Source organism: Dendrobates tinctorius, unplaced genomic scaffold (assembly GCF_039654945.1).
Source record: "Dendrobates tinctorius isolate UK_male_01 unplaced genomic scaffold, ASM3965494v1 ptg000016l, whole genome shotgun sequence".
Classification (NCBI taxonomy): domain Eukaryota; kingdom Metazoa; phylum Chordata; class Amphibia; order Anura; family Dendrobatidae; genus Dendrobates; species Dendrobates tinctorius.
This window is the reverse complement of record NW_027361684.1, coordinates 56,548,879-56,576,753: the sequence shown is the minus strand read 5'-3', so window position 1 is coordinate 56,576,753 and position 27,875 is coordinate 56,548,879. Positions and strand designations below refer to the sequence as shown.

Sequence of the window (27,875 nt, the reverse complement as noted above, 5' to 3'; positions counted from 1 at the left end):
TGACTAACTGGACTCCGATATGGAAGGGAAATAAAGTTGTTAATATATCTTTTTTTTCCTATAGGAAAACAACAGAAAAAAACCATTCCGAACAAATTAAAGACAAGGAAAAGCAAAGTTTTTTCCGAGTTATAAAAAAGAAAAAGAAGAAGTCTCAAGCTGTAAGTTGATTTCATTGTGTAACTTGATGTTTTCTTTTTATACAAAGAGTTTGTGGCTAAAACTTCCCATGGGGATGTACAGTAACCTTCCGGAAGGCTAAAGTCGATCAGCTGTTGTAACAGAAAATGGAAAATAGTAGATTACCCAATTCACCCAGATTTTCACAAATATTATTCTTCATACTGCAAGGAGTTTGTTTGTTCTCCCCGTGTTTGTGTGGGTTTCCTCTGGGTTCTCCGGTTTCTTCCCACATTCTAAAGACATACTCGATCGGGAATGTAGATTGTGAGCCCCAATGGGGACAGTGATAATAATGTTTGTAAAGCGCTGTGGGATTAATGGCTCTATATAAGTGAGTAAGATAAATAAATAAATTCTTGTAGCTTACAAGTGAAACATATCTATATACTGGAGGTTGTGAAGCCCCAGGAACTCTCTGCCACTGTAGTGGACTGCTAGGCTCCAATGTGTGTCAGAGATGTCCTCGGAGAAGGCCTTCTACAGGGGCACTCCTCTGTAATAAGGCATCCGATAGAGAATGGCAAAATTTTATTTTGGAATACTTTACATGAAATCCAGAAGAGGGATGTTCTGTCTGATGTCCTGGGTTTACAAATGTACAAAAGGGCCACATAGAAGTCTGTTCCTTACTAGGGCTCTGCTCCATTTGGAGGGCAGTAAGGTTAGTTTATGTCCTTTTACTAAACCAGTTTAGTTTTCTTACCAATAAAAAAAGGTTAATAAGTTGATTTCTAAATGTACCGTACATCCATACAGCCCACATCGACGGAACATTTACAATCCATTTTTGCTAATTTTTTTTGTCATAATTCTATTTACTTCTCTTGGGATCATTATGTGCCATTTGAATCTTTGTTGTTATGACTTGTGATCAATTTGATATAGGACTGTTTGTTATGAATTTTTATCTGATTAACTTTTTCTTCTCTTTTTACTTTGAGCAACAGTGCTTTTTTATTTCTTTCCATTACAATTAAAGGGGTTGTCCACTACACAGACAACCCCTTCTTGATCTAAACGTTTGGGGCCAATAAAATAAAAAAAGCTTATTCTCGCCCCTCGTGCCAGCGCTGTTCCAGCAGTGTGAGCACTCGCAGTCCCAGGGCTCTCATGTGATTGCATGACACGTGATGCCCGCCTCCCAATCAGTGCTGGCGTCACTGTCCCCACCTTCGTACGTTTTGAACCTGAAGCTGCAGTTGATCTATGACTTCCTCTTCATGTTCAAAAAGTCCGAAGGTTGGGACGGTGACATCGGCACTGATTTGGCATCAGGGTCACATATGTCAACAACCACACGAGAGCCCTGGGACCACGAGTGTCGACAACGCTGGAACTGCGCCAGCATGGGAGGTGAGTATAGGCTTTTTTTATTTTATTGGCCTCAAACATTTAGATCAAGAAGGGGTTGTCCTAGTAGTATACAACCCCTTTAATGTTATTTTCATATTTTTCCATCTTTTTTTCAACTCAAAATGCAGGATTAGGCCTCCTACACTTGACAGATCTATGTGCATGCCGAGTGTGTAGTAGCTATAACACTGTAATACTTTGTACAGTGTATACAGTAATGAACTTAATAAACAATAGAAACATATCTTATATGTGATCATGCATACTTTTGTGTGAGAAAGATTAAAAATATTAACTAAGTGATGGCCTATGTGCTCCTACAGCGCCTAAAACCTAATTTTTCTGAATAGTCAATAAAACAAACTTATATTTCCTTTTTACACAAGTGTTAAACATTCCATAGTTTTTTCAGCAACACAGTACCCCTTTTTTTGTACTTTTTGCTGTACGTCTTCTGAAAAAAAAAACATGTATGTGTTACCACATCCCAAATGATGTTTCTGTTGACATGACTGTATGAAGAATTTTTTTGTGGGGTACTTTGTAGTTTTTATTAGCATCATTTTGGCATGCATATAATTATTGATAAGCTTTTACTCATTTTTTGAGTGGTGGATATAAAAAAACAACAAATCCATTGTGGGAGTTTTTTTATGCTATGCTCATAAATAATTTAATACACTACTTATCTGGGTCAGTATAAAACTTTTACACTTAAGTTTTCATTTTTTTTATTTTTTTTTTTCAGTAAGAGACATTAAGCTGACAGATCTTGATTGAAAAATAATGCTTTGGAATACACAATATTCCAAAACTTTATGGCTGGTCAGTTTCTCGTTCAAAGAGTTTTCTTTATTTTCATGACTATGAAAATTGTAGATTCACCCTGAAGGCATTAAAACTATGAATTAACACATGTGGAATTATATAATTAACAAAAAAAGTGTGAAACAACTGAAAATATGTCTTATATTCTAGGTTCTTCAAAGTAGCCACCTTTTGCTTTGATTACTGCTTTGCACACTCTTGGCATTCTCTTGATGAGCTTCAAGAGGTAGTTAGCAGAAATGGTCTTCCAACAGTCTTGAAGGAGTTCCCAGAGATGCTTAGCACTTGCTGGTCTTTTTGCCTTCACTCTGCAGTCCAGCTCACCCCAAACCATCTCGATTGGGTTCAGGTCTGGTGACTGTGGAGGCCAGGTCATCTGGCGTAGCACCCCATCATTCTCCTTCTTGGTCAAATAGCCCTTACACAGCCTGGAGGTGTGTTTGGAGTCATTGTCCTGTTGAAAAATAAATGTTGGTCCAACTAAACGCAAACCGGATGGAATAGCATGCCGCTGCAAGATGCTGTGGTAGCCATCCTGGTTCAGTATGCCTTCAATTTTGAATAAATCCCCAACAGTGTCACCAGCAAGCACCCCCACACCATCACACCTCCTCCTCCATGCTTCACGGTGGGAACCAGGCATGTAGAGTCCATCCGTTCACCTTTTCTGCGTCGCACAAAGACATGATGGTTGGAACCAAAGATCTCAAATTTGGACTTATCAGACCAAAGCACAGATTTCCACTGGTCTAATGTCCATTCCTTGTGTTCTTTAGCCCAAACAAGTCTCTTCTGCTTGTTGCCTGTCGTAAGCAGTGGTTTCCTAGCAGCTATTTTACTATGAAGACCTGCTGCACAAAGTCTCCTCTTAACAGTTGTTGTAGAGATGTGTCTGCTGCTAGAACTCTGTGTGGCATTGACCTGGTCTCTAATCTGTGCTGCTGTTAACCTGCGATTTCTGAGGCTGGTGACTCGGATGAACTTATCCTCCTCAGCAGAGGTGACTCTTGGTGTTCCTTTCCTGGGGCGGTCCTCAAGTGAGCCAGTTTCTTTGTAGCGCTTGATGGTTTTTGCCACTGCACTTGGGGACACTTTCACTTTTCCAATTTTTCGGACTGACTGACCTTCATTTCTTAAAGTAATGATGGCCACTGGTTTTTCTTTACTTAGCTGTTTTTTTCTTGTTTTTCTTGCCACAATACAAATTCTAACAGTCTGTTCAGTAGGACTATCACCTGTGTATCCACCAGACTTATGCACAACACAACTGATGGTCCCAACCCCATTTATAAGGCTAGTTTCACACTAGCGTTTATTTCCTGCAGCGCACGGCGCCGCTAAACCCTGCCCCCTCCCGGCTTCCTGCCCGCCCCATCCGGTCATTGCCGCCTACTAGCGCACATGGGTGCTTGCGATCTGCGCACCCTATCTTTAGCATAGGGTGCGCAGATCGTGCGCTGGCCGTGCGCACCAAAATGCAACATGCTGCGTTCGGTGCACACGGGCGCACCTTCAAAAGTGCGCAGCGCACGGCAAAATCCTGCTAGCGCACGGCCAGCGCACGATCTGCGCACCCTATGCTAAAGATGGGGTGCGCAGATCGCAAGCGCCCATGTGCGCTAGTAGGCGGCGATGACCGGATGGGGCGGGCAGGGAGCCGGGAGGGGGCGGGGCTTAGCGGCGGCCGTGCGCAGGCCGTCGCTGCGCTATAAAGCGCAAATGTGAAACCAGCCTAAAGCAAGAAATCCCACTTATTAAACCTGACAGGGCACACCTGTGAAGTGAAAACCATTTCCGGTGACTACCTCTTGAAGCTCATCAGGAGAATGCCAAGAGTGTGCAAAGCAGTAATCAAAGCAAAAGGTGGCTACTTTGAAGAACCTAGAATTGTTATGATGAGTCACCGAAGGAGGAAAAAACAAAATACCAGTTAAGTCCAGAAAAACCAGAGAGGTTGGCAGCTATCGGATTGCAGACCCCTGAACCTATCCACAACAACTAGCAGTAGCCGTGGGGGGTTCCTACGGTGCCCTAGACCCCTCGATCACAGCCGGAGAACTACATAGCCTAAAGACAGAAAGGGGAAAACTAAACTGCCCCAGAGCAGACCCCAAAGCAATAGGCAGCCCCCAACATATAATGACGGTGAAGCAAGATGAAAACACTGACACAGATAGAAAGATAGGTTGAGCAAACGATGGGGCCCAAGCTAACTACATAGGACAGGATAGGAAAGCTGCTGTCTGCCATCCGCAAAACCCCTATCAAAATGAGCCAACCGACTGATAGGAAAAACAGGCCCTGAAGACGCTAGGCTTCAAAAGACTACATCAGCACTCAGGTACATTCTGAAGACAGAGCAAAAGATCAACAGATCAGAGACAAAAATGGAATTCAGCTCACCCCCGGCCGGGGATGGCAGAACTCCCAAAAAACAAGGCAAAACAAAAACAAAATTGAAGTGTACAAAGCAGAGCAGAAAAACTTAGCTTTGAGATGCAGGAATCAGACTGGTCTCCAAGAATCCAGCAGGAAAATCACCAGCCAGGAAGAAGGGCGTCGGCAGCCTTATATCCAGCCCTCAATTCCAGCCACCCAGTCATCATCTAGCTGCCCATGTGTTTGGTAATCAGCCTCACTACCTTCCTTCACCAGAGGAGGGAGTTCATCAGACCTCAATGGTGAAGGGAAAAATGAACTCACAACAGTACCTCCCCCTTGAGGAGAGGTCACCGAACCCTCATCCATGCCACCAGGGCGATCCGGGTGAGCCCGATGAAAGGCACGCACCAATCTTTCGGCATGAATATCAGAGGCAGAGACCCAGGAATTATCCTCCTGACCATAACCCATCCACTTAACCAAATACTGGAGTCTCCGTCTAGCCAGACGGGAATCCAGTATCTTCTCTACCTCATATTCCATGTTACCTTCAACCAATATAGGGTCAGGAGGTGCCACCACAGGAACTACTGGTCAACAAACCTCTTCAACAAGGACTTATGAAACACATTATGAATTTTAAATGTGACAGGAAGAGCCAACCGAAAAGAGACCGGATTAATAATCTCCAAAATCTTGTAAGGTCCAATAAATCTAGGCTTAAACTTAGGAGAAGCCACCTTCATAGCGATATTTTTTGATGACAACCAAACCATATCACCCACCTTAAACTGGGGACCAACAGTCCTACGCCGGTTGGAAAACCGCTGGGCCTTTTCCTGGGAGAGAGACAACTTATCCACTACTTGGTCCCAGATCTGGTGCATTCTCTCCACCACAGTGTGGGCTGGTGATTCTGTTATGATGAGTCACCGAAGGAAGGAAAAACAAAATACCAGCTAAGTCCAGAAAAACCAGAGAGGTTGGCAGCTATCGGATTGCAGACCCCTGAACCTATCCACAACAACTAGCAGTAGCCGTGGGGGGTTCCTACGGTGCCCTAGACCCCTCGATCACAGCCGGAGAACTACATAGCCTAAAGACAGAAAGGGGAAAAACTAAACTGCCCCAGAGCAGACCCCAAAGCAATAGGCAGCCCCCAACATATAATGACGGTGAAGCAAGATGAAAACACTAACACAGATAGAAAGATAGGTTGAGCCAACGATGGGGCCCAAGCTAACTACATAGGACAGGATAGGAAAGCTGCTGTCTGCCATCCGCAAAACCCCTATCAAAATGAGCCAACCGACTGATAGGAAAAACAGGCCCTGAAGACGCTAGGCTTCAAAAGACTACATCAGCACTCAGGTACATTCTGAAGACAGAGCAAAAGATCAACAGATCAGAGACAAAAATGGAATTCAGCTCACCCCCGGCCGGGGATGGCAGAACTCCCAAAAAACAAGGCAAAACAAAAACAAAACTGAAGTGTACAAAGCAGAGCAGAAAAACTTAGCTTTGAGATGCAGGAATCAGTCTGGTCTCCAAGAATCCAGCAGGAAAATCACCAGCCAGGAAGAAGGGCGTCGGCAGCCTTATATCCAGTCCTCAATTCCAGCCACCCAGTCATCATCTAGCTGCCCATGTGTTTGGTAATCAGCCTCACTACCTTCCTTCACCAGAGGAGGGAGTTCATCAGACCTTAATGGTGAAGGGAAAAATGAACTCACAACATAGAATATTAAGGGCATGTCACACTAAGCAATATCGCTATAACGTCACTGGTTTTTGTGACGTTATAGCGAAATTCCTAGTGATATCGCTATGTCTGATACTTACCTCCGACCGCTCCCCTGCTGGTTATCGCTGATCGCGCGAGAACGTCCTGGACTGTTTCTCGTCGTCAGCTTCCTGCTGGGCTTCCTGTGGAGAGGCAAGCGACGAGCGTGGACGCGGGCGGGAGGACGTCAGGATCGCCTCGTCTGACAGGTAAGTAGCGACCCCCGACCCCTGTGATGTCGCTGGTGAGATCTGCCTGTGTGGCAGCTCACTAGCGACCACTTAGCGATGTACCAGCGATCCTGACCGCATCATATCGCTGGTCGGGATTGCTGGTACATCGCTAAGTGTGACAGTACCTTAAGACATACAGTATTTTCAGTTGTTTCACACTTTTTTGTTAATTATATAATTCCACATGTGTAAATTCATAGTTTTGATGCCTTCAGAGTGAATCTACAATTTTCATAGTCATGAAAATAAAGAAAACTCTTTGAATGAGAAGGTGTGTCCAAACATTTGGTCTGTACTGTATATGTCACTGGGTATTAAAGGGGTTTACCCACAAGCAAAGAACATTTTAATCAATAGATCTTGGAATAATACTAATTTCTCCTTCGTCTCATTGGGGGACACAGATACTGTGGGTGTATGCTTCTGCCGCTAGGAGGCTGACACTAAGTGAAAAAAAGAGGTTAGCTCCTCCTCCGCAGTATACACCCTCGCCCCTATTGCGGGCGGAAATCAGTTTTTTGCTTAGTGTCCTATGGAGGCACACACAGTCTGGATCTCTCCAGACTATTTTTTTCTAGTTCACTATGAAGATGAGACAGGGGTGACGGATCCTATTGAAAGGGTCCGATCTCCCCAAACCATCAACGGGCGAGCACGCGTTGAGTATCGTCTCCGCGTATACTTTCCCGCACCGAGGGACATATCTTTTCCCCAGACTTCTATTTTTGTTTGTTATTTTATGAAGATGAGACAGGGGCAACGCATCCTATTGAAAGGATCCGATTTCCCCAAACCATCAACGGGCGAGCACGTGCGAGTATCCCTCCACGTATCCTTTCCCGCGACGTGGGACATTATGCCAGACTTAGCCCTGTCCACCCCTAGGTATTGAAACCATGGGCTTGCACAGAGGCACAAGACTAGTCTGTACGGCCCCCACTGCTCCACAAACACTAGACGGCGGTGCTGCAAGGTGGCGGACGGTCCCTCTCCTCACCCCCTGAAGGGGTTAGATGGAGCTAGGGTGCCTGCACTGTCCTATTTTTTATCAAAGACCCCCTCACATACCTGCGCTCAGGCTGAAGAGGATCATCGGTGAGGAGAGGGTCGGGGAGGGCTCCTGCGAAGATTTCGGGCTGGAGCCCACAGCCGCAGCACGCCTCGCGGTGTCCACTAGCCATGCAAGAGAAGGGCTGGATCCGTCAGGACAGGAATGCTGCGCCGGTCAGTAGCGCCACTTTTGGAGCTAGGCCGCGGCCGGAAGTTCCGCCCTTGGGGCCGCGTGTCACTTTCGGCGGCGGTAAAAATCGAGGCCCCGGCTTCGGAGCACGGGCTAGGCCGCAAAGTGGGAGTACCGCCTCTAGAGCGATTTTACAGGCTGGTGCGCGCCACAAATGTCGGCGCGCGATTTAAAGGAAGCATCCAGGTCGGGGGGGTGCAGGACTGGGGTAAGTGCTGCCCGAGAGGCCACGCTATAGAGAAAAATGAGGGGCTACCTCTTCCCCATATCCCCAGCAGCGGACAGATACAGCATGTCCAAACAAAAGCAAAGACGCACACGTTCTTTTACGCGGCATGCATCTCTTGTCGGGCTGCGTTTCCGCGGGCGCAGAGCAAGCATTTATGCGAAGCCTGTGAATCCAAACGCGCCCAGGAGCCCTCCCCTGCGACGCGACCAATGTGTCAAATCCCCCGGAGTGGGCCCGATCACTGTCACAGTACATGGCGTCGCTTACGAGAGCAATAGAATTCCTTCAAGCCCCAGATAGGGGCAGGGACAGTGTCTCGCCGCCTTTAGAGGGAACCTCCACATCACAGGAGCCTCCGGCCTGCAGGGGCCACCCTCACTCCAGGCAGACCCGGGGGGAAACGAATCCACACGGTGTCGCCCAGCCCATCCGGTGCCTTCGGCATCCGTAAGATCTGCTTCTCGCTCCCCGTCACCAGTGGTTGATAGCGAGCAGACCTCGGATTGCGACTCAGACGTGTCATGGTATCTGGAATTTTGGTCTGACAAGCAAAGGGTTAAATGTCATGGTATCTGGAATATTGGTCTGACAAGCGAAGGGTTAATGCTTGGAGCCTCTCTTCGGTCTCAGGGAGGGTATTTATGGCCACAGGCGAGCAACCTTCCCTGTCGTTTATACTTCATACCTGAGTGTGTCCGACCCTGCCTTTGCTAAGTGCCTCTCGCCTGTTTTCTGTGTTTGTTGTGTGTATGACCTGGTCTGGATTTTGGTTTCTGTCTCTTGGCTTTCTGATTTTGTACCGTGCAGCCCGACCCGTGTTTCTGATCTTTGGCTTCCCAAGACTACTCTCTGACTTTCTGATTTTGTACCGTGCAGCCTGACCCGTGCCTGACCTCCTGCTTCCCTGACCATTCTTGTTCTGCCTGACTCTGTACCGCATTGATTCTCCTGTGTATGACTTCTGGCTTGCCCGACCATCGCTACTGTGTAAACTCCTGGCTTTCTGAGCCCTCTGCCTGTCACTTCAGCGTCCCTGCGATAAGCTCCGCCCCCTCTGACGTCACAGGTCACGTGGTGCTAGGTCCTACAGCTTCTGAGTGCTTCTGCAAGCGCTCCGCCCCCTCCACAGGTCCTGCGATATTCCAGCCTATGCTGCTGACAGCCCCATGGTCCGTGTTCCTACGCCGGGACCGCTGACCGGTCATGCTACCCTCCTGCAGATAAGGGTAAGCGTTATAAGACGAGCCCATGGACCTGGACACTCCAGGGTCACGTGAAACAGTGGACAGCCTCATAGAAGCCATCAATCAGACCCTGGGGATTGAGGATGATACCGCAGCGGCTACGGGGCATAAAGTGGCATGTAAATGGGTGAAGCGGCTGCACAGAATTTTTTTCCTCTCACCCTGAGTTTGAGGACATAGTGCAGCGGCACAGAAAACGTCCAAAATTGCATTTTTCTCGGGTTAAAGGGCACTCGAAACATGTTATCCGTTTGCTCCGGACCTCCGTAAACAATGGATGGAATCCCCGATAGTGGATCCTCCGGTTTCATGCCTGGCCACTAAGACCCTGTTATCTGTCCCTAGGGTTTCCTCGATTAAAGATCCCACGGACTGCCTTATTGAGAGCCTAGCTCGTTCAGTATATGAGGCGTCAGGGTCTGCACTCGCTCCCTCGTTCGCAGCAACTTGGGTAGCCAAGGCTATGATATCATAGTCAGAAACATCAAACAAGGTCGCGCAGGAGCAGGATCTACCTGCAGAGATCTCGGAGGTCACATGTCAGATGACGATAGCCGGAGATTATGTATTGAATGCGTCTTTGGATGCGGCCAATTGTTCAGCACTTGCTGCCGCTAATGCAATCTCTATCTGAAGAGCCCTGTGGTTGAGGACATGGCGGGCCGATTCTACTTCCAAGAAGTCCTTGACTTCCCTACCTTATCAGTGCGGCTGCCTATTTTTGGATCAATTTATCTCCGACTCCACAGGAGGAAAGAGCGGGTTTCTCACTCAACAGAAGGTTAAATCGTTTTTTCGTCACCCGGTTCAGGCACGTTTTCGGGCCTTTCGCAGTGCCACCGGCCATTCTAGGCTGGGCGTGACGGCATTGGTCAGGTGGTGGCCGCTAAGCAGCCTGAGTCTGGTCCGGGAACCGAATAGGAGACCGGTCCGGGGTCATGCGTTAAAAGACTCCGGGTGGACTACGGGGCCCAATTCCGCCACCTCAGGCCGCCCCAATCAGGATAGGAAGCGGCAGGTCATATAGAGCCAACCCATTGGGGAGAATGCATGCTCAACAGGCCAGATTGAGGGGACCCAGAGCCTAAGGATCATCAGCCAAATGACTCGAGGTCTTTACCAGACGACACCAGCAAAGTGGGCGGCCGCCTACTCTGTTTTCACCACGTCTGGGCCAACATCGCTCACGACGCATGGGTAAAAGAATTGGTGTCCTCAGGTTACAAAATAGAATTTGTCAGATACCCTCCAAGATGGTTTTTTCTTTCCCGGCTTCCCAGGGTGGATACCCAGGTAAGGGCTCTATTGGGAGCTATCAAGTCGCTCCTGCACAACGGAGTCATTGTTCCAGTGCCGGAACACAGAAGAGCTCAGGGGTTTCATTCCAAAGTTTTTGTGATTCCCAAAAAGGACGGGTCTGTCAGGCCTGTTTTTGGACCTAAAGCTTCTGAACAAATTCATCAGGATCAGACATTTCCGGATGGAGTCTCCGTTCAGTCATAGTGGTCATGGAGCAGTGAGAATACTTGGCCTCAATTGACAGCCAGGACGCATTTCTGCATATTCCCATTTTTTCCTCCTTATCAGAGGCGGCTAAGCTTCGCCATCAGCGTTCAGCATTTTCAGTTCGTAGCGCTACCCTTCGGGCTAGCCACGACTCCCAGAGTGTTCACAAAGGTTATGGCAATTGTCAGGGCCACACTACATTCTCCAGGCATAGTCGTCTTGCCTTATCTGGACGACCTCTTGGTCAAGGGCCCGTTAATACGGGCATGTGAGGAAGGTGTCAACATCACGCTAGATACTCTTGCCGCTTAGATGGTTGGTCAGTGCAAAGAAATCTTCCCTTGTGCCAGCTCAGAGGATCTCCTTCCTAGGAATGATCTTCTACACTTGCTGAAGGTTGATAATTCTCCCTCAGGAAAGGGTGCTAGTCTCCGGCAGGGAGTCCGGACACTACGCCAACCAGTCCCTCATACCATCCGATCTGCGATAAGGATCCTAGGGAAAATGGTGGCAGCAATCGAAGCGATAACTTTCGTCCAGTTCCATCCTTCACCCCCTGCAGCACGCCCCGTGTCAGCCTGGGACAAGAATCCTTTCACGCTCGATCGGCGGTGCAAACTGTCCTCTCAAGTTAGGCAGTCGCTCGGATGGTGGATAACCAGTTCTTCTCTGGCCTAGGGGAAACCTTTCCCCCCCATGTCATGGGCTGATAATGACAATCAACGTCAGTCTCCTCGGTTGGGGAGCGGTGTTTCGCCACCACACAACCCAGAAACGGTGGTCGCCACAGGAGGCCCTCCTCCCGATCAACTTATTGGGGATACGAGCAATTCGGCTGGCTCTGCAGAAGTTTCATCACTTTCTAGCAGGCCGCCCCATCCGGATTCCATCAGACATCGCCACGGCGGTGGTTTACATAATTTGTCAGGGGGGCACCCGCAGCAGAACAACCATGCGCGAGGTGGAGCACATTCTTCAGTGGGCCGAAGCAAACCACTCTGATTTCAGCTGTCCACATCCCGGGCGTGGAAAATTGGGCGGCAGACTTCCTCAGCCGGCAGGGTCTTGCATCCGGAGAGTGGTCTCTACATCCCAAAGTTCTTCAACAGATTTGTCAACTGTGGGGAGCTCCGGATGTGGACCTGATGGCTTCCAGAGTGAATGCCAAGGTGCCCACATATGTCGCTCGGGCCAGGGACCCGCAGGCATTCGCGGTGGACGCGTTGGTTCTGCCATGGAACCAGTATCGCCTCCCATATCTATTTTCCCCACTGCCACTACTCTCGAGAGTCAGCAAAGGGATCAAGACGGAAGGGGGGCCGGCGATTCTGTTGGCCCCAGACTGGCCCCGTCGAGTGTGGTACGCAGATCTAAGGCAGCTGCTCGCCGATGTTCCTGGGCGCCTGCTAGAGCGCCCAGATCTACCGTTTCAAGGGCTAATTTGCCACCCGAACTCAGGGACCCTGTGTTTGACGGCAGGGCTGTTAAATCTTGGATTCTAACCCAGGCAGGGTTCGGGAGCAAAGTGGTCGCTACAACGATTAGCGCCCGGAGGCCTGCTTCAGCATGAATTTGCCACCACACCTGGAAGGTGTTCTTTGCTTGATGTCGAGGCCGCGGTGTTTCTCCGCTAAGATTCTCGATCTCCAACATCTTGGTTTTTCTCCAGTCGGGCTCAGAGAGCCCGGATAGCTCAATTGGTAGAGCATTAGACTGGGGCTTTGCCCCAGGTTTCCGCAGGAGACAAATGTCGGCCTTATCCGTCCTGTTCCAGTGCAGGGTTGCTACCAATTTGCAGGTGAAAACTTTTCATCCGGGGAGTGTCCCACTTGATACCTCCCTATATGGCGCCGATGGACGCCGGGGTTTCTAACATGGTTCTAAGTGTTCTGCAGGAAGCTCCATTGGAACCGCTTCAGGATATCGCTTTGAGGTACCTTTCCTGGAAAGTTGTTCCCCTAGTGGCCATCACTTCCATCAGGCGGGTTTCAGAGCTGGCGGCTCTATCCTGCCGCGCTCCGTTCCTCACTTTCCATAGGTATAAGGTGGTCCTCAGACCAGCCCCTCCTTTTCTGCCGAAGGTCGTGTCCTCTTTTTCACATCAATGAAGATGTTGCTTTGCCTTCATTTTGTCCAGCACCGGTGCACCGTGTGGAAGAAGGCTCTTCACACGTTAGACCTGGTAAGAGCCCTCCGGAGGTACGTGTCACGGACGGCACCCTTTCCTCAGACGGACACGCTGTTCGTGCTCCCTGAAGAACGCAGGAAGGGACTCGCTGCCTCAAAGTCGACCATAGCCAGATGGATTCGTTTGACTAATCTGGAGTCCTACTGCATTAGAGGCACGCCGATTCCAGCAGGGATCAGAGGGCACTCTACCCGGTCGGTGGGCGCCTCTTGGGCGCTTCGGCATCAGGCTTCGACAGAACAGGTTTGCAAGGCAGCAACCTGGTCCAGCCTGCACACATTTGCCAAACATAATATCCATACTCAGGCCTCGGCGGATGCAAGCCTGGGTAGGAGTCTCCAAGCAACGGTGGCGCACCTTTAAACAGGGGGTGCATGTAGCTTGGATCAGTGAGTCAATCTCCCACCCAGGGACTGCTTTAGGACGTCCCACAGTATCTGTGTCCCCCAATGAGACGAAGGAGAAACAGGGATTTTTGAGAGTACTCACTGTAAAATCCTTTTCTCCGAGACGCTCATTGGGGGACACAGCACCCAACCTATTAGCCAGTTGGCTCTTGTTTAAATGAATATGTGTTTACTTATTTGATATAAGGGTGGTGTTTTCCTTTGGACATGTTATACCTGTATTAAGGCTGATTTTTTTGTCCTCCTACTGCTTTGGCACCAAACTGATTTCCGCCCGCAATAGGGGCGAGGGTGTATACTGCGGAGGAGGAGCTAACCTCTTTTTTTCACTTAGTGTCAGCCTCCTAGTGGCAGAAGCATACACCCACAGTATCTGTGTTCCCCAATGAGCGTCTCGGAGAAAAGGATTTTACGGTGAGTACTCACAAAAATCCCTGTTTCCACCATTGGATGTGTTTAAATAAAATGTTCCTGTGCTGAGATAATCTTATAAATATGCACCTGCTGTGTACTGTGTAATGGCTGTGTCTGACCGTACAGGGACATTGTCTGATCATACCACATATCTCCTGGGTCGGGGGGGATGCAAAAGTGTATAAATACAGGACAGCACTGGATCCAAAATGATCTTTTTGGGGGGCAAAACATTTCCCTGCCTTTTTTAAGCAATGTTTTAACTGATAATAAGATAATAAGAATCATTTGCGGTCCCCTGCTGTCCTGTCTGTATACTCTTTTGCGGCCTCCCCTGCCCAGCAGCTGTGGTATGATCAGACCATGTTCCTGTACGGTCAGACACAGCCATTACACAGTACACAGCAGGAGCACATTTATAAGATTATCTCAGCACAGGAACATTTTCTTAAAACACATCCAATTGTGGAACTTATTATTATTGAAAGATCTATTGATTAAAATGTTGATTAAAATGAAAGTTGTTTGTGGGGAAAACCCCTTTAAGGGATTAGTGATTGCATTTGCAAGATATGTCTTGTGGGACTTTTTTAAATTTGGAGTTTAATAACATGTCACTTAATTTGCAAGAGATTGTTCATTTATTGCAAAATGAATATGTGGTTGAGCTTGGATTAGAAATATTTCTTATGAGCAGATACCTTGTTTAACCTTGAACTCATGTAATGCAATAGAAGTCATCATTACCAGATAAAACTACCGTAATCGTGAGTAGTAATGCTGCATCCATGCAATTAGTGTATTTGTATCTTATATTGCAGACAGAATCCACAGATCCTGAAAAACCGAACATCAAGAAAAGCCTCTTTCCACTTTTTAGTTCAAAGAACATTTTAAAGCGCAGCTCTTCTTTGAAAAAGCTGCCTGTAGTCAATCGGCCGATGGTATTCTTTTCTTAAAATACGCTGGCAACAAAACATTAATACTTCCACCATCACATAAAACAGCATGGACTTGGGCTGTCAAGAGGGTTTCTTTTCTTTTTCCAACTTCCTGATTTTAATACACTTTTATAGAACCAGAACCAGATGGAGCAAGATGTGCTCATTAACAAAGATATGCCCATGTCCATGGCAGAGCCACAATTGGCAGCTTACCGTATTTCCACCAGCCTGTCACCAAGGACATTACATTCTTTTTTACATGACATTTCTGCAATGTTACCATGCTGCAGTACGAAAGGGTTAAACTGGTTGTTTCCTTGCAATAGAGTGGATGTGATATGTCAGGAAAGATTTTAAAAGTCTCACTAAAATTTAATCAGAAAATTACCTACAGAATTAATTAAATCAAGTTTTCATGTTAAATGTATATTTTTTTAACTTTTGACTTTTTCGTTTTTCCATTTCACAATCTTAATTAAAGAAAAAAGAAATCCTGCAACTTTCAGACTCAGACCCTAGCTTTTGTATTGAAGCATCTACTGAGCATCTGTAAAGGTCATTGTTAAGGGAGGAGGAGCAGGGTCAGCTGTGACAGTTGCCTAATGTGATTGGTGCATCCTTTGTTATCAGCTGTGTATAGAGGCGTTGCAAGTCATTGTAATTCTGCCTCTGAAAGGCTTCCTGAAAGAACAGGGAGTTCCAGTCTGAAAAACACACAGTGGCCAGTGTGAAATTGCTATTTTTTTTAATGATTGTGGTATGAAAAAAACAACTCAAAATATTTAGCAAAATATATATGTAACAAAAAATTTAATTCAAACAACAGGTGATTTTTTTTTTTTGACACATTCATCCTCAGTAAATAAAATTCCCAAAATACTCCTGTACACCTATCTTCCCAACAAGAATATACATAGTAGAGTGGTGCTCCACAGCATCTGCTGATGCTATATAGCACCCTACACCATCACTCTGCGGAGGACTCTTCTCTAGAGATGAGTGAACCTTTCAAGGTTCGGTTTGGTTTGGCGAACATCCCGATGTTCACCGAACATGTTCGACGAACATACCCAGACCCTCCAGTTCATCTATCTTCTCAACAAGAATATAGAAAGTAGAGTGGTGCTCCACAGCACCTCCTGATGCTTTATACCACCATACACCATCATCCTGGGGAAGACTCTTCTCTAGAGATGAGCGAACCTTTCAACATTTGGTTTGGTTTGGCGAATGCTGAATCCATGGTCTTCTGTAATAAAACACAAATAAAAAACAACCATATCCCTCATGTGTTCATCGTTCTGTCCCATGCCATAAACTATGTCTGGGGATATACAGTTTTCAACCTGGATGATGCCAATATGCAACCGTCCAGGCTGAGAACCACTGAGTGAGCTGCTGCGAGCGCAGCATCAATGACTAGCGGTGACGTCCTCAAGGTTTCCGCCGGTCACTGAGACTGTGTTCCCAGCCGGACCCCTGAATTGCAATGACCTCTGTAAGATAACCACTAGCACAGTGAGAAAAAGTCTCATTATGCAGCGCTAATAACCAGCCAGGCAAAACTGACAGCTGCAGGCTGCAAACCTCAGCTGTCAGCTTCAGCAAGGCTGGTTATCAAGAATAGAGGGGTTCCCTTGCCATATTTTTTTAATTATTTAAATAAATAATATAAAAAAGGCATGGCTCCCCCCATTTTTGACAACCAGCCAAGCTAAAGCAGACAGCTGGGGGGTTGGTGTTCTCAGGCTAGTAAGGGGCCAATGATATTAGCAACCCCCCAGCCTAAAAAGACACCTATACATTACTAATCCTATAGTTAAACTGTAAATAAACACATACCCAGAATAAAGTCCTTTAATTGAAAGAATGACACAGACTCCTTTAGTGAACCTAAATTAAACCATACTCACGTCATTGCCCAGTCCACAGAAGCCAATGTCTCTTGTAACAGAATTAAAATAATAAACAACAATATTTCTCACGTTTCCGCAGAGAAGATAATAAACCATTTGTCCTGTGACACGTCTAGCTATGCTACGTCTAGATGGCAGACTTCATTGTTGCATCATGCAACTATACAGCCTGCTCGCGATGAACACCTATGACCTGACTGACATCACCGCGACCATGAGAAAGTCCTCACTCTTGTGGTGCAGTCAGGAAGGTCCTGGGAGTTCACAGCCAATGAACTCAGTTCAACTCACTGACGTTCAGCGCCGTTACAACTTTTCCCATTTTTAGGAAAAAAAGCTTGGGAATCCGAATGTTCAACGTTTGTGCCAAATTTGAGATTGGCGAACATTTTCCTAACAAGTTTGCTGATCTCCACTCTTCTCTACTTAGTACTATTTCCTTTTAATTTTAAAAGAGAGATTTACAATGGGACACTACATATTTTTGTATTTATCCATCAAAATGGGAGATCAGGCAAATGAGACCTGAAGCCAATGAGGTGTCAATGACTTTACTTTCTGAGTCTTTACCACATTTTTAAGAATCCTCCAATTTTTAGAATGTGAGACTTTAGGAAATATTAGATTTAACTTTTGTAGTTGTAGAATATGTAGTAATTTGGTAATTGTCCAGACCCCAAGGTTTATCAGCACTAGGAAGTCATTGTACATTCAGTGCTTCTTACTGTCTCAATGGCTTATACAATGGCTTTAGCCTTCTAGTACAGCACCATATGACTATATTTTGTAATGCAGCATGGGCAGCTTACATATCCATTAAACAGATAATGCATGCCGAGAAGGTAACATTTGTCATGACATTTAAGATAACAGAATTGATTTCTATGATCAGCTGTACCATGCAGCATCATATTCAAACAAGAATGTACTTATGCCTGTACAATGGGCATTAAATATATTTATCTGAAAATATATGCCTGGTTGTAGGTACACATGCCAATATATGGGGAAGTTTATGATAGCTGAGTGATAAAAATACATATTTAGTTCAATGAGGAGAGTGGAATCACTTCAAGACACTTGGGCAGTGAGTTGACTCTCATGGCAGATCTGATTGTCCTCCAAGAACTGTTGTTGGCGGATAATCACGAGGCTTCCGTGAGATCATCAGCCAACCTTCTAAAATCAATAGGTTTGGCCAACTTTTAGCGCAAGTGTATGGCTAGCTATACTGGCAGAATTATTACCTGCATCTTGAAGATATGGCATGGAAGCAGTAGTGAAATCAAGTTCCTCAGGATTTCTCCCATTCCTTGTATAATTGTTTTCAATTTGCATATAAAGAACAATCTATGTGAACCCACTTGATGGGCCAACAAGCAAAACAAACCCAAATTTAGTTTTGTAATTTCTCATAAAGCAAACAGTAACGATTTATAGATTTAGGCAAAACCCCAAAAATATATAAAATGCGATATATTATCAAACAACAATAAAGACAGTTAAGGAGAAAAGAACCAGGCAGAATGTGCTCTTTGATAAATTGCTTGGCAACTTTTTGCTTGGCCAGAATATAACACAAATACCTTATGTTCCCAAAGCCATTCGTATCCAAGTTCAGATTTATACACTTGTTTTCATCATAAACTCTTTAATTTTACACATGAAATGATAAAATTTTCTACTCAATCATTTTCTCCTCTGCTTAGAACTAACAGCATGTAAATGCTATGGGAAAGGGTGAAATCTGCATGCGGAATAGAGAAAGGTATCCAGAGGAATGAGTAATATGTGGGCTGAAATCTACCTGAAGGGGAATCTTTTTGTGTCTTCATTGTACCATTGCAGTAGTGTTATTTGCTGGCTCATTTTGGATCTAGGTGTCATTATTGATTCTGTCATGATGTTGACATCCTGAGAAGGGCGACTACCAAGTGAAATGCTAAAAAGTATTGATTCCAAAAGTGATGTGTCTACTTGCCGTGAATGGCTGAACGCCCAGTTCTCATTCACTTTGGCTTTCTATAGGCTTCAAAGAAAATAGACATAGTAATGGATGTGATGATTGTCATCTGATATTTATTATGCTAAGTAACATATCGATGTAGAACTGATCCAAAGGACCACAAACAATGCTGCTGCTTGTACTTTTGTCACTGTTCATAACTGAACCCTCTATTTTATTGTGACCTAGATGCCTAATACAGATGGTCAAGATCATCTCAACATACAAAAAAGCGCACACTCGTCCAGCCACAAAAGCAGCCGACACAAAGAGTGGCGTCCAGACAAGATGGCAGAGATTCACTCTCATGTAAGTTCTTTGCTTTTGGCATTGTTACACCAGGTTACTACAGTGTTTGATGCTACTTTCCTGACAGCCACAGTGTAATGTCACCACGATTGACAGATTGGGATTTCTATGAGAGGAAAAACCTCTGCGGACTCTATCAGAGAGCAGTTAAAAATTTGCTCATAGTCTACCAGCTTTCTTCATCCTTCCTCACTTCTTCAGAGAGAAGTAGAAAATTCTTACAGGAGTCAAAATTGGCACATCACACAGCCAAGCAATTGGGTAATTTTTTTCTAGCAATTAGTCGGTGTCTTTTTGGCCAGGAATAGAAATCTTTAGCAGTCTATAGATGTAATGGAGTTACACATAAAACATTTATGCAAATTGTCTCTTCAGAGAGGAAGAGGACTTGAACTCTAGCGCCACATATCGGAAGTAGCAAACCCAGAAATCAATTTTGACCCTTTAACGAGCCTTGCAAAATGACTTGGGATAAAAGCCAAACCAGAATCTCATTTTGTAGACATTGTTTCAGGGTATTGCCCCTCATCAAACTATGAGAACTGATTTGGCTGCGATAGAGGCTAAGATAAATTGAGATTCTGATTTGGCTTTTATCCTTAGATCCCAGTTTTAGCATGGATCATGAAAGGCATTTAAGTGTCCTCATTCAGGCATCCCAGACCTGGTAAGTAGAAGAGTAGGGTCAGGGAACTTAGATCAGTGGCACCACCCTAAATGTAAAAAACCGATGGCGTGGTGCTTTAACACACTGATGGATCCTTTAGCATTTCTCCCCCTCCTCCATTCAATTTCATTAATAATAATGTTAATATTAATACATTCCAATTAGTTTTTGTACCCATTTATGGTTCCAGAGTCAACCATTGAAGTCTCTGTGGAAGCTTCTGCACCCTTCATCTTCAAATCACTCAGTACCACAAGATCCAAGATTTCAACCTTTGCCAGCCCAGCCACCTAAAACCCCTTCCTTTGCAGAAGCCAGAATACACCCGATGAGTCAGCCTTCCAGCTCTGCCCATCGTCAGGAGCCACAGCCAAAAAGCCGATCTGGACTGCAGGTTCCAGGACAACCAGAACCTCTGTGGCACGTCTCCCCAGTAAATAGGGGAACTAGCGAGGGACCTCCTTTCCCTGACCAGCTGGCTGCCAAGCCCGGGCAGAACGGGATGCCTTTTAACCGGACAAAAAGAACCAGATTGCCAAATTTAAATGACTTAAAAGAGACAGCTCTTTAGTTGTCCCGTGTTCAGAAGGCAGTGTATTCACAGAATGAGTTCTGGGTGTATGTTACTTTGGTGAAGGAGCGTGAAAGGATATATAAGCAAGTACCTATAGTTATATTGATTATGTGCAATATGCTTGTGTGAGGTTACACTGTGCCGCAAACCCACCCACTAATACTTTTGTTGATTGTCTGGTTACCTGCTACCAGTTTCCTTGTGACATTAGAATGTGTTATAAAAAGATATTGTCATAATCCAAAAGATCTCCGCAGTTGTTCACAATGAAAAGAACTGCGCCATTATATTTATACGTCACAAACGAACGGCCTTATCCAGGGAAATAAACAAAACGATATTTTAAATATACTGTAAAAGTGGGTTTATCCAGAGCAAGAGATTTTTAAGGAACTAACACTTCCATATTTGATATTTTTTGTAATATTTATTTATGATTATTATCATGAAGTCATATCATTGTTACAATGTCAAGTTATTTTGAGCTGTTGAAATACATTGTGAAGCCGTACAACAGCTAAAGTAGTTTATATGAAATCTTACAGTATAACATTTATATATTGCATTAAGAGTATTATATATAAAATATAAATATATATATAATCTGCACACTCAAGCATTTGTGTGTGTAGTCTGTTTATATGTCAAATGACTGTCATTTTTTTATAGCTACGAGCATATAGAGAAGAAAGTATTGTTATGATGACAACTCTGCCATATTTTTATACATTTGTGCAGTATTAATGTACTTCTAATAAAAGGGAGCAAACTAGAGATGTCAATGTGCCTGCAGCAGTGTGAATATTGTCTGACTATAGGGGCAGGTCTGAAGGTTACTTTGGAAACTCGACCGGTGCTCTTTTGATGTTTGCTTTATGTTACTGCTGGGAAACTTACTGAAAATCAGAATGACCCAGCTCGACACAAGATATTCCTTCCTTTCAGGTTCAAAGGCATTTTGCTTTGTCAGTGACAAAAGCTCAATGAAAATTTTTCTTTCCATGTTGTAGAATTTTCACCAAAGATTTGAGACAATTTGAAAATTTATAGAGAAAATTTAGCATTTACAAAAAATACTTTCTATAATTGTAATTCATAGTTTTGTCTTTTTATTTTATTATTTCTTTCCTTTCACTTCTTTCTTTTATTTTTTTCTTCTTTCTCTTTCTGACTTTCTTTTTTCTCTTTTGTTTCTCTTTTTCTTCTTTTCTCTTTTTTTCTTTCTTACTTTCTTTTTCTCTTTCTCTTTCTATGTTTCATTTTCCTTCCTTCCTTCATACCTTCCTCCCTTCTTTCTTTGTCTGTTTTTTCCTTCCTTCCATTTGTTTGTCATGTAAAAAGTGAGTAAAGTTTACTTTTTAACATGTGGACATACCAATATTTGTCCTTTATTCAGTCTATAATTATAAAGGTGAAGCAATTACATAAAGTACGGTACATAAATTCAATAAAAATCTCACAGAAAAAGCAACATCATTACCAACACCCGGTGAGATTGCCAATGCACTACTAGCAGGATGCAGCAGACCCCATGATAAAGATGGAGGCAGCACATTTTCATAATACTGATGAAACAACCACTTGCATGTCTACCATCTATGGATGGAGTAGGTTTGTGAGTGGCTATTTCATCAGTATTTTGCACCTGTGCTTCTCCCACCCTTATCGTGGGGGTCTGCTGCCTCCTGCTAGTACATTGGTAATCTGACCTGGTGTTGATAAGGCTATTTATTTTTCTGTGAATTTTTCCATTAGCCAAAGCAACAGTTGTAGTTATATGTGAATTTTACTAAACAGTATTAACAACTTCTCCCATATTTGTTTTTATTGTTTTTATGTTAGGCCGGGGCCTTTTTCTATCAGACATGTTCGGGTATTTCCTGCCACCCTGTAGCAGGAGCTCGGCTTTCTAGTGAAAGAAGAAATGTTGCTTGAATCCTGCTTCTTTTAGCCTCTAGGTTGCCACAAGTAAGAGTGATTGTGGCATGACTGATGCTGACGTTCCCTTTGGAAGGAATTTCCCTGTGAAGTGATTGTCGACCGAATGATCTCAGCCATGGAGACTTATACAGACAGTCCTGAGGCCCTTTCTACTTAGCCTGACTTTTAGGGTACACTAACCATTACTCTGAGAAAAGCAACCTGTGTCCTATCAACACGAATACATTATATGTATATGTAAGTTTTCAAAAAGTAAAAACAAAGGGAGTATAAAATGTAATCGAAAATTTAATAAAGAAACATTGTGATGTCTCCATAGTGCATTCCACAAGTATGGCCTGACAAAAAAAAACTAAAACGCCTTTCCTCGATGTGCTACTTCGCTCTATGTAGCATCTGGAATGAGTCTCTGTACAGCATGCTCGATCTAGTGACATCATCACGTCTGCTGTGCTGAGATTCAGATGCATAGGTTAAATAGTGGAGCAGGTAGTCAATGGCTCCCTCATGCACTGTTGTATTCTCCTGTATCTGTATATTGAGGATACAGATTCCATTAAAATTGAAATGCTTGGCCTGGTGTGGGAGCAGATGCCACTTTACAACAATTCCCCTAGCACAAGTGAATGATGTAAAAAATGCAGAAAACATTTCTTTCTGTATTCACAATACCAAAAAAATGTAAAGTAACTTATATACACATATAAATAGTGCTAGAGTAAAAATCCTATTTTGTTTGTGCATACAGATAAATGAAGAATGATTATGGCTGCTGAAATACTCCGAAGCAAAAGTAGTATCACTTAGTGACTAGGGTCTGTGGATGCCTATCCCATCCCTCAAAATAGGGGCACCCTAGACTATCCCTGTCCCTTGGATTACCCCAGATGATGGAGACACTGGGTTCTCGTACGGTGCTATGCTTCTATCCTAACCCTTATCTGTTCCCTTCCCCACCCAGGGAGGTGTGAGGCCAAAGTGTATTGGAAAACACTAACCAGATAGACAGGGGTAAACAGACATGGACAAAAGAAAACTACAGTCATACAAATGCACTCACAGAACAACAGATTCAGAAACAGGAGAGGAATAGGAGGCACAAACCAAATAGGAGAGGATAAGGATAAGCACACAAACCAACTCCTTATAGAAATCTCCTGAAAAACTCTCCAAGTGCCTACTCCAAGCACTGAACTTCTCCTTCAACTCCAAACCAGGAAGTGGGAAAACTATCACTGGCAACTCTTTAGTGCCAGTGGAGAGCATATATACCAGAGGGGAGTGGCCAACACAGAACAGCTGAGACAATTCAGGATGGAGAGCTCCAGGAGATCAACTGAACTGATTAACTCTTCTAATGACAGAGCAAGGAAAACATGCACTGTTTAATAGGATGGTGAAGCAGTTCTAATAAGTGCAAGAGTTCTGTAACTAGATGCCGCTATCTTCTGCCTCAAATTCATGTATAAACCTGTGTAGTACGTATAGGTCATGTTCAAGATGATGTGCCCTTCACAAGCATTTTGTAAAGGAGGTGGAAATAAAACATTTTACTGAATAACAGACAACCCTGAAAAATTGCACCAAATAATAATAATAAGTAAATATATTGAGGAAATAGGTCCACACAGAAAATTATACCTAAATTCCCAAATAAAAATGTTCTCTAAAATGTTTGTGTCTGTCGTTCATTTACTGCACCACACTGTTACCATACTTCACTACGTGACGTAACACAGCGCTGTTCAAATACTAAACAGTATTTCTGACAAGCGGAAAGTTTACAGCAAAAACTAGAGATTATTGCCACATTAACCTGTCAGATTGCTGCGATCTTTCGACAAACATGGGTTAGGAAATAAAACAGATTATCTAATTTTTTCACTTTTTTTCTGCATTAGTTTGAGCAGAAAACCCTTCGTGTTAAGCTGCACATCAACTTGTAGAACATGAAAGTGACAGGCGTTTTCTGTTTTATTTGTAAGTATCCTGATATTACCAATATATCATAAAGAATAAAATACTTTTCCTAGGACCAGAAAGTATCCCTCCAGTCTTGAATTTGCAGCTACACTATAAATATATGGATATTACCCAATATATTGTTATTTTATCCATGTATCACATGTTATGGAAGTGTAGACTTTCAAAAGGTTGGCAACTGAATAGTAAACTTTCTATTATGCCATACATTATGGAATTGTCTGTATCGGTGCATGTACTGGACACATTCAGCTACTGTTCAGTACCTGTAAAGAATCTGATGCAGTTGGGGCTACTGAGAAAGAGATCACTCGGCTATTCACCCCTGACTCCTCGGTAGATCCTATGTATGCAGAGACCACTCTCCTATTCTAACACATTCCACGCAAAGGCAAGAGGAGCCCTGAACTGAAGAGCTGGGATAATAAAATACCGTATATAGATATTTTTGGTCCATATTCATTAAGGCTGGTGTGTGCAATAGGGACAGTAGAGAGACACTAGAGAGAGACAGATAAACTTAATTTATTAAGAGGCACACGCCACTTATTGAATTATGTGCATGTTACAATTGGCTTTCACTACCACAAAAAATGTTACTGAGTGCATTTCTGGTGAAAGCAGTCAAGCTTCTAATTTTGGATTAAATTTCTGGTAAAATTTACAAAACTAAAATAGCAAAAATTTTCATGAACTAGAAGAGTGAGCCAAGCCGCAGCGCATGTTACTCATGCTCCATCTATTTTGGCAGAGCTGGCTGGAAATGGCATAAAACCACCAAATGTTACAAAACTTTTTGCCAATTTTGTTGTTTTTTTTTTTTTGCCAAATTGAGTTGCGTAAATCTTTTGTATTATTTGAGGGATTATTCCAAAAAACTGGCGAAAACATTTTCATGAATGATGATCTTTGAGTTTTATATGACACAACCATCCAACACAGAGCATTTAGAACAAGACACAGATGTAAGAAAGTCTTTGCTGAGAGCTGAAAAATCCGCAAAGACACTATAGGCAATCATTTTTTTTGAAGCAGAGACTTAGGTTTATTAGAGCAGCGCCATCAAGCAATTGCAGAAGACAGTGAGCTAAAGGTGTCCAGACAAGTAGCACAACAGTGGGCAATCTGGCAATGGTCTGACGATGGTCTGGCCCCGAACTATAGTATAAGGGGCTTTTTTACATGACTAGACAAAGAAAACTACATACTCTGGGAAAAGGCATATGATAAAGGAAGCTACATAGTGCAGAAAAAGGCATATACATTTTAGAAAAATGCAAACATTTATGAGCATGGCAACAAACCTCATAATCATGTTACTTTTAGATAATGTCATTACATCATTGCTTTTAGCCTACTCACGTAACTCTTCATACATTGACAGCCCTTGGTTCTGGTTTCTATCTTAATTTAACATACATACAGTATATACTATTCACTACTATACAATACCACTTATTAACTATCACCCAGTCCCCACGGCTTTTCCAATTACTCTGGCTGGACTCAATCCATACTTACTAATGGCACTGAGGTCATTTTGTACCTTGATTCTAGGGAGAGCCTCGGCTCCTTTAGCAAAGTTGGTTGATTGTTCAAGATGGCTGCTGGTCACAAGATTTCTGTTCAGCATGTTATAGCTGACCATTAACTTACAAAAGACAGTAGAGTATTGATCATGCTGCACCAAGGGCAGATGTCAAGTAATCTACAAACATCAAGGGTGTTGCATAAGATTAAAACTCATGGCTACCTTCTTCCAAATCTACCACCACGCATGATGATGAGTTGTGTTGGGTATTGCTGTGTAATTCCATGGAAGAGAATGGGAATGTGTGGCAATATCATGCTACTGTTTATGCAGTTTTTGGTAGAAAGCAGTCAAGCTTCTAATGTTGAATGACAAGATGCTATATTAAGAAGGAAATAACTAAGAAAAAAGTGGAAAAAACGAAGGACTCAAATATAAAACCTGTTGTTGAGAACATAAACTTTAATGAATTACTTTTTAAGGCTAGGGTCACACTGCGTTAAAGCAGTCCGTTCAATGCATACTATTGACGGACTGCGTTAACACTATAGCATAACGCGATCACGCTATGCCGCTAGCGCAGATGCTTCATCTGCGCTAGCGGTGACGGAGCCTCGGATGCTGCAGCCCGCATCCGAGGCTCCGTCACAGAATGACGGCACATCGCAAGCGCATGCCGATTATGGAATGCGTTAGCGGTTCGCCCGATAATGGGAGGGAATGGCAGCGTTAACGGACTGCGTTACATCGTGTTATGCCACGGTGTAACGCAGTCCATCTAACGGACTGCCATAACGCAGTGTGACCCCAGCCTAATTCTTTAAAGGATTTGCACATTTTTTAAAGTTGCCTTTAGTTGTTTACTTTTTTATTATTTTAATGTCAATGTGACTTTTTGAGATGTTCGAAATTCATTCCTCAAAAGTTAATTTTTTATAAATCGCTAAATTTTAGAGGAAACTAGCTGAAGAGCCCGGCGCTGCCCGGGCATAGTAACTAACTGTGGTTAGTTATAGCAAATTATAATTATCCTCCATCCCATAGTCCCGTGCCCATATACCCATTATACATATCCACGATCCCATAGGCCCGTGCCCATAATACCCATCATACATATCCTCCATCCCATATTCGAGTGCCCGTATAACCATCACACATCCTCCATCCCATAGTCCCATGCCCATATACCCATCACACATCCTCCATCCCATAGTCCCATGCCCATATACCCATCATACATATTCGCCATCCCATAGTCGAGTGCCCATATACCCATCACACATCCTTCATCTCATAGTCCCATGCCCATATACCCATCATACATATCCTCCATCCCATAGTCATGTGCCCATATACCCATCATACATATCCGCCATCCCATAGTCCCGTGCCCATATGCCCATCATACATATCCTCCATCCCATAGTCCAGTGCCCATATACCCATCACACATCCTCCATCCCATAGTCCCGTGCCCATATACCCGTCATACATATCCTCCATCCCATAGTCCCATGCCCATATAACCATCACACATCCTCTATCCCATAGTCAACCATTATGACATAATGAGCGGTGGGGCTTGCAACCTATGATGACATCAGTGTCGCCATGGCAACCATTATGACATAATGAGGGGCGGGGCTTGATACACACACACTTTTTCCCCATTATGCAGATAGGGGCAAAATTGTTTGGTGAATTGGAACGCGCGGGGTTAAAATTTCACCTCACAACATAGCCTAGGACGCTCTCGGGGTCCAGACGTGTGACTGTGCCAAATTTTATGGCTGTAGCTGCGCCGGTGCGGATGCCAATCCCGGACATACACACATACATACACACATTGAGCTTTATATATAATATATAAAGCTCAAAGTGTGTATGCATGTGTGTGTATGTGTGTGTATGTTTGTATGTCCGGGATAGGCATCCGCACCGTCGCAGCTACAGCCACAAAATTTGGCACAGTCACATCTTTTACATTTTAAAAATTACAAAAAAGGAAAATGGGC

The 27,875-nt window shown here is 44.1% G+C and overlaps 1 protein-coding gene across 8 annotated transcripts in view; it reads left to right on the top strand.

Moving 5' to 3' along the window:
- Positions 1 to 21,187, top strand: part of CDKL5 (cyclin dependent kinase like 5) — a 482,089-nt gene extending 460,902 nt beyond the window's left edge. For 6 of the 8 annotated variants that reach the window (XM_073565893.1, XM_073565896.1, XM_073565895.1 and 3 more), the window contains 4 exons: positions 65 to 161; positions 14,812 to 14,934; positions 19,045 to 19,164; positions 20,022 to 21,187. In XM_073565893.1, the coding sequence (XP_073421994.1) occupies positions 65 to 161; positions 14,812 to 14,934; positions 19,045 to 19,164; positions 20,022 to 20,402 (721 nt within the window). In that variant the 3' untranslated portion in view covers positions 20,403 to 21,187. The remainder of the gene's footprint in view (positions 1 to 64; positions 162 to 14,811; positions 14,935 to 19,044; positions 19,165 to 20,021) is intronic. The other 2 variants (XM_073565898.1, XM_073565897.1) reach the window with 1 other exon arrangement.
- The last annotated feature ends 6,688 nt before the right edge of the window (positions 21,188 to 27,875 follow it).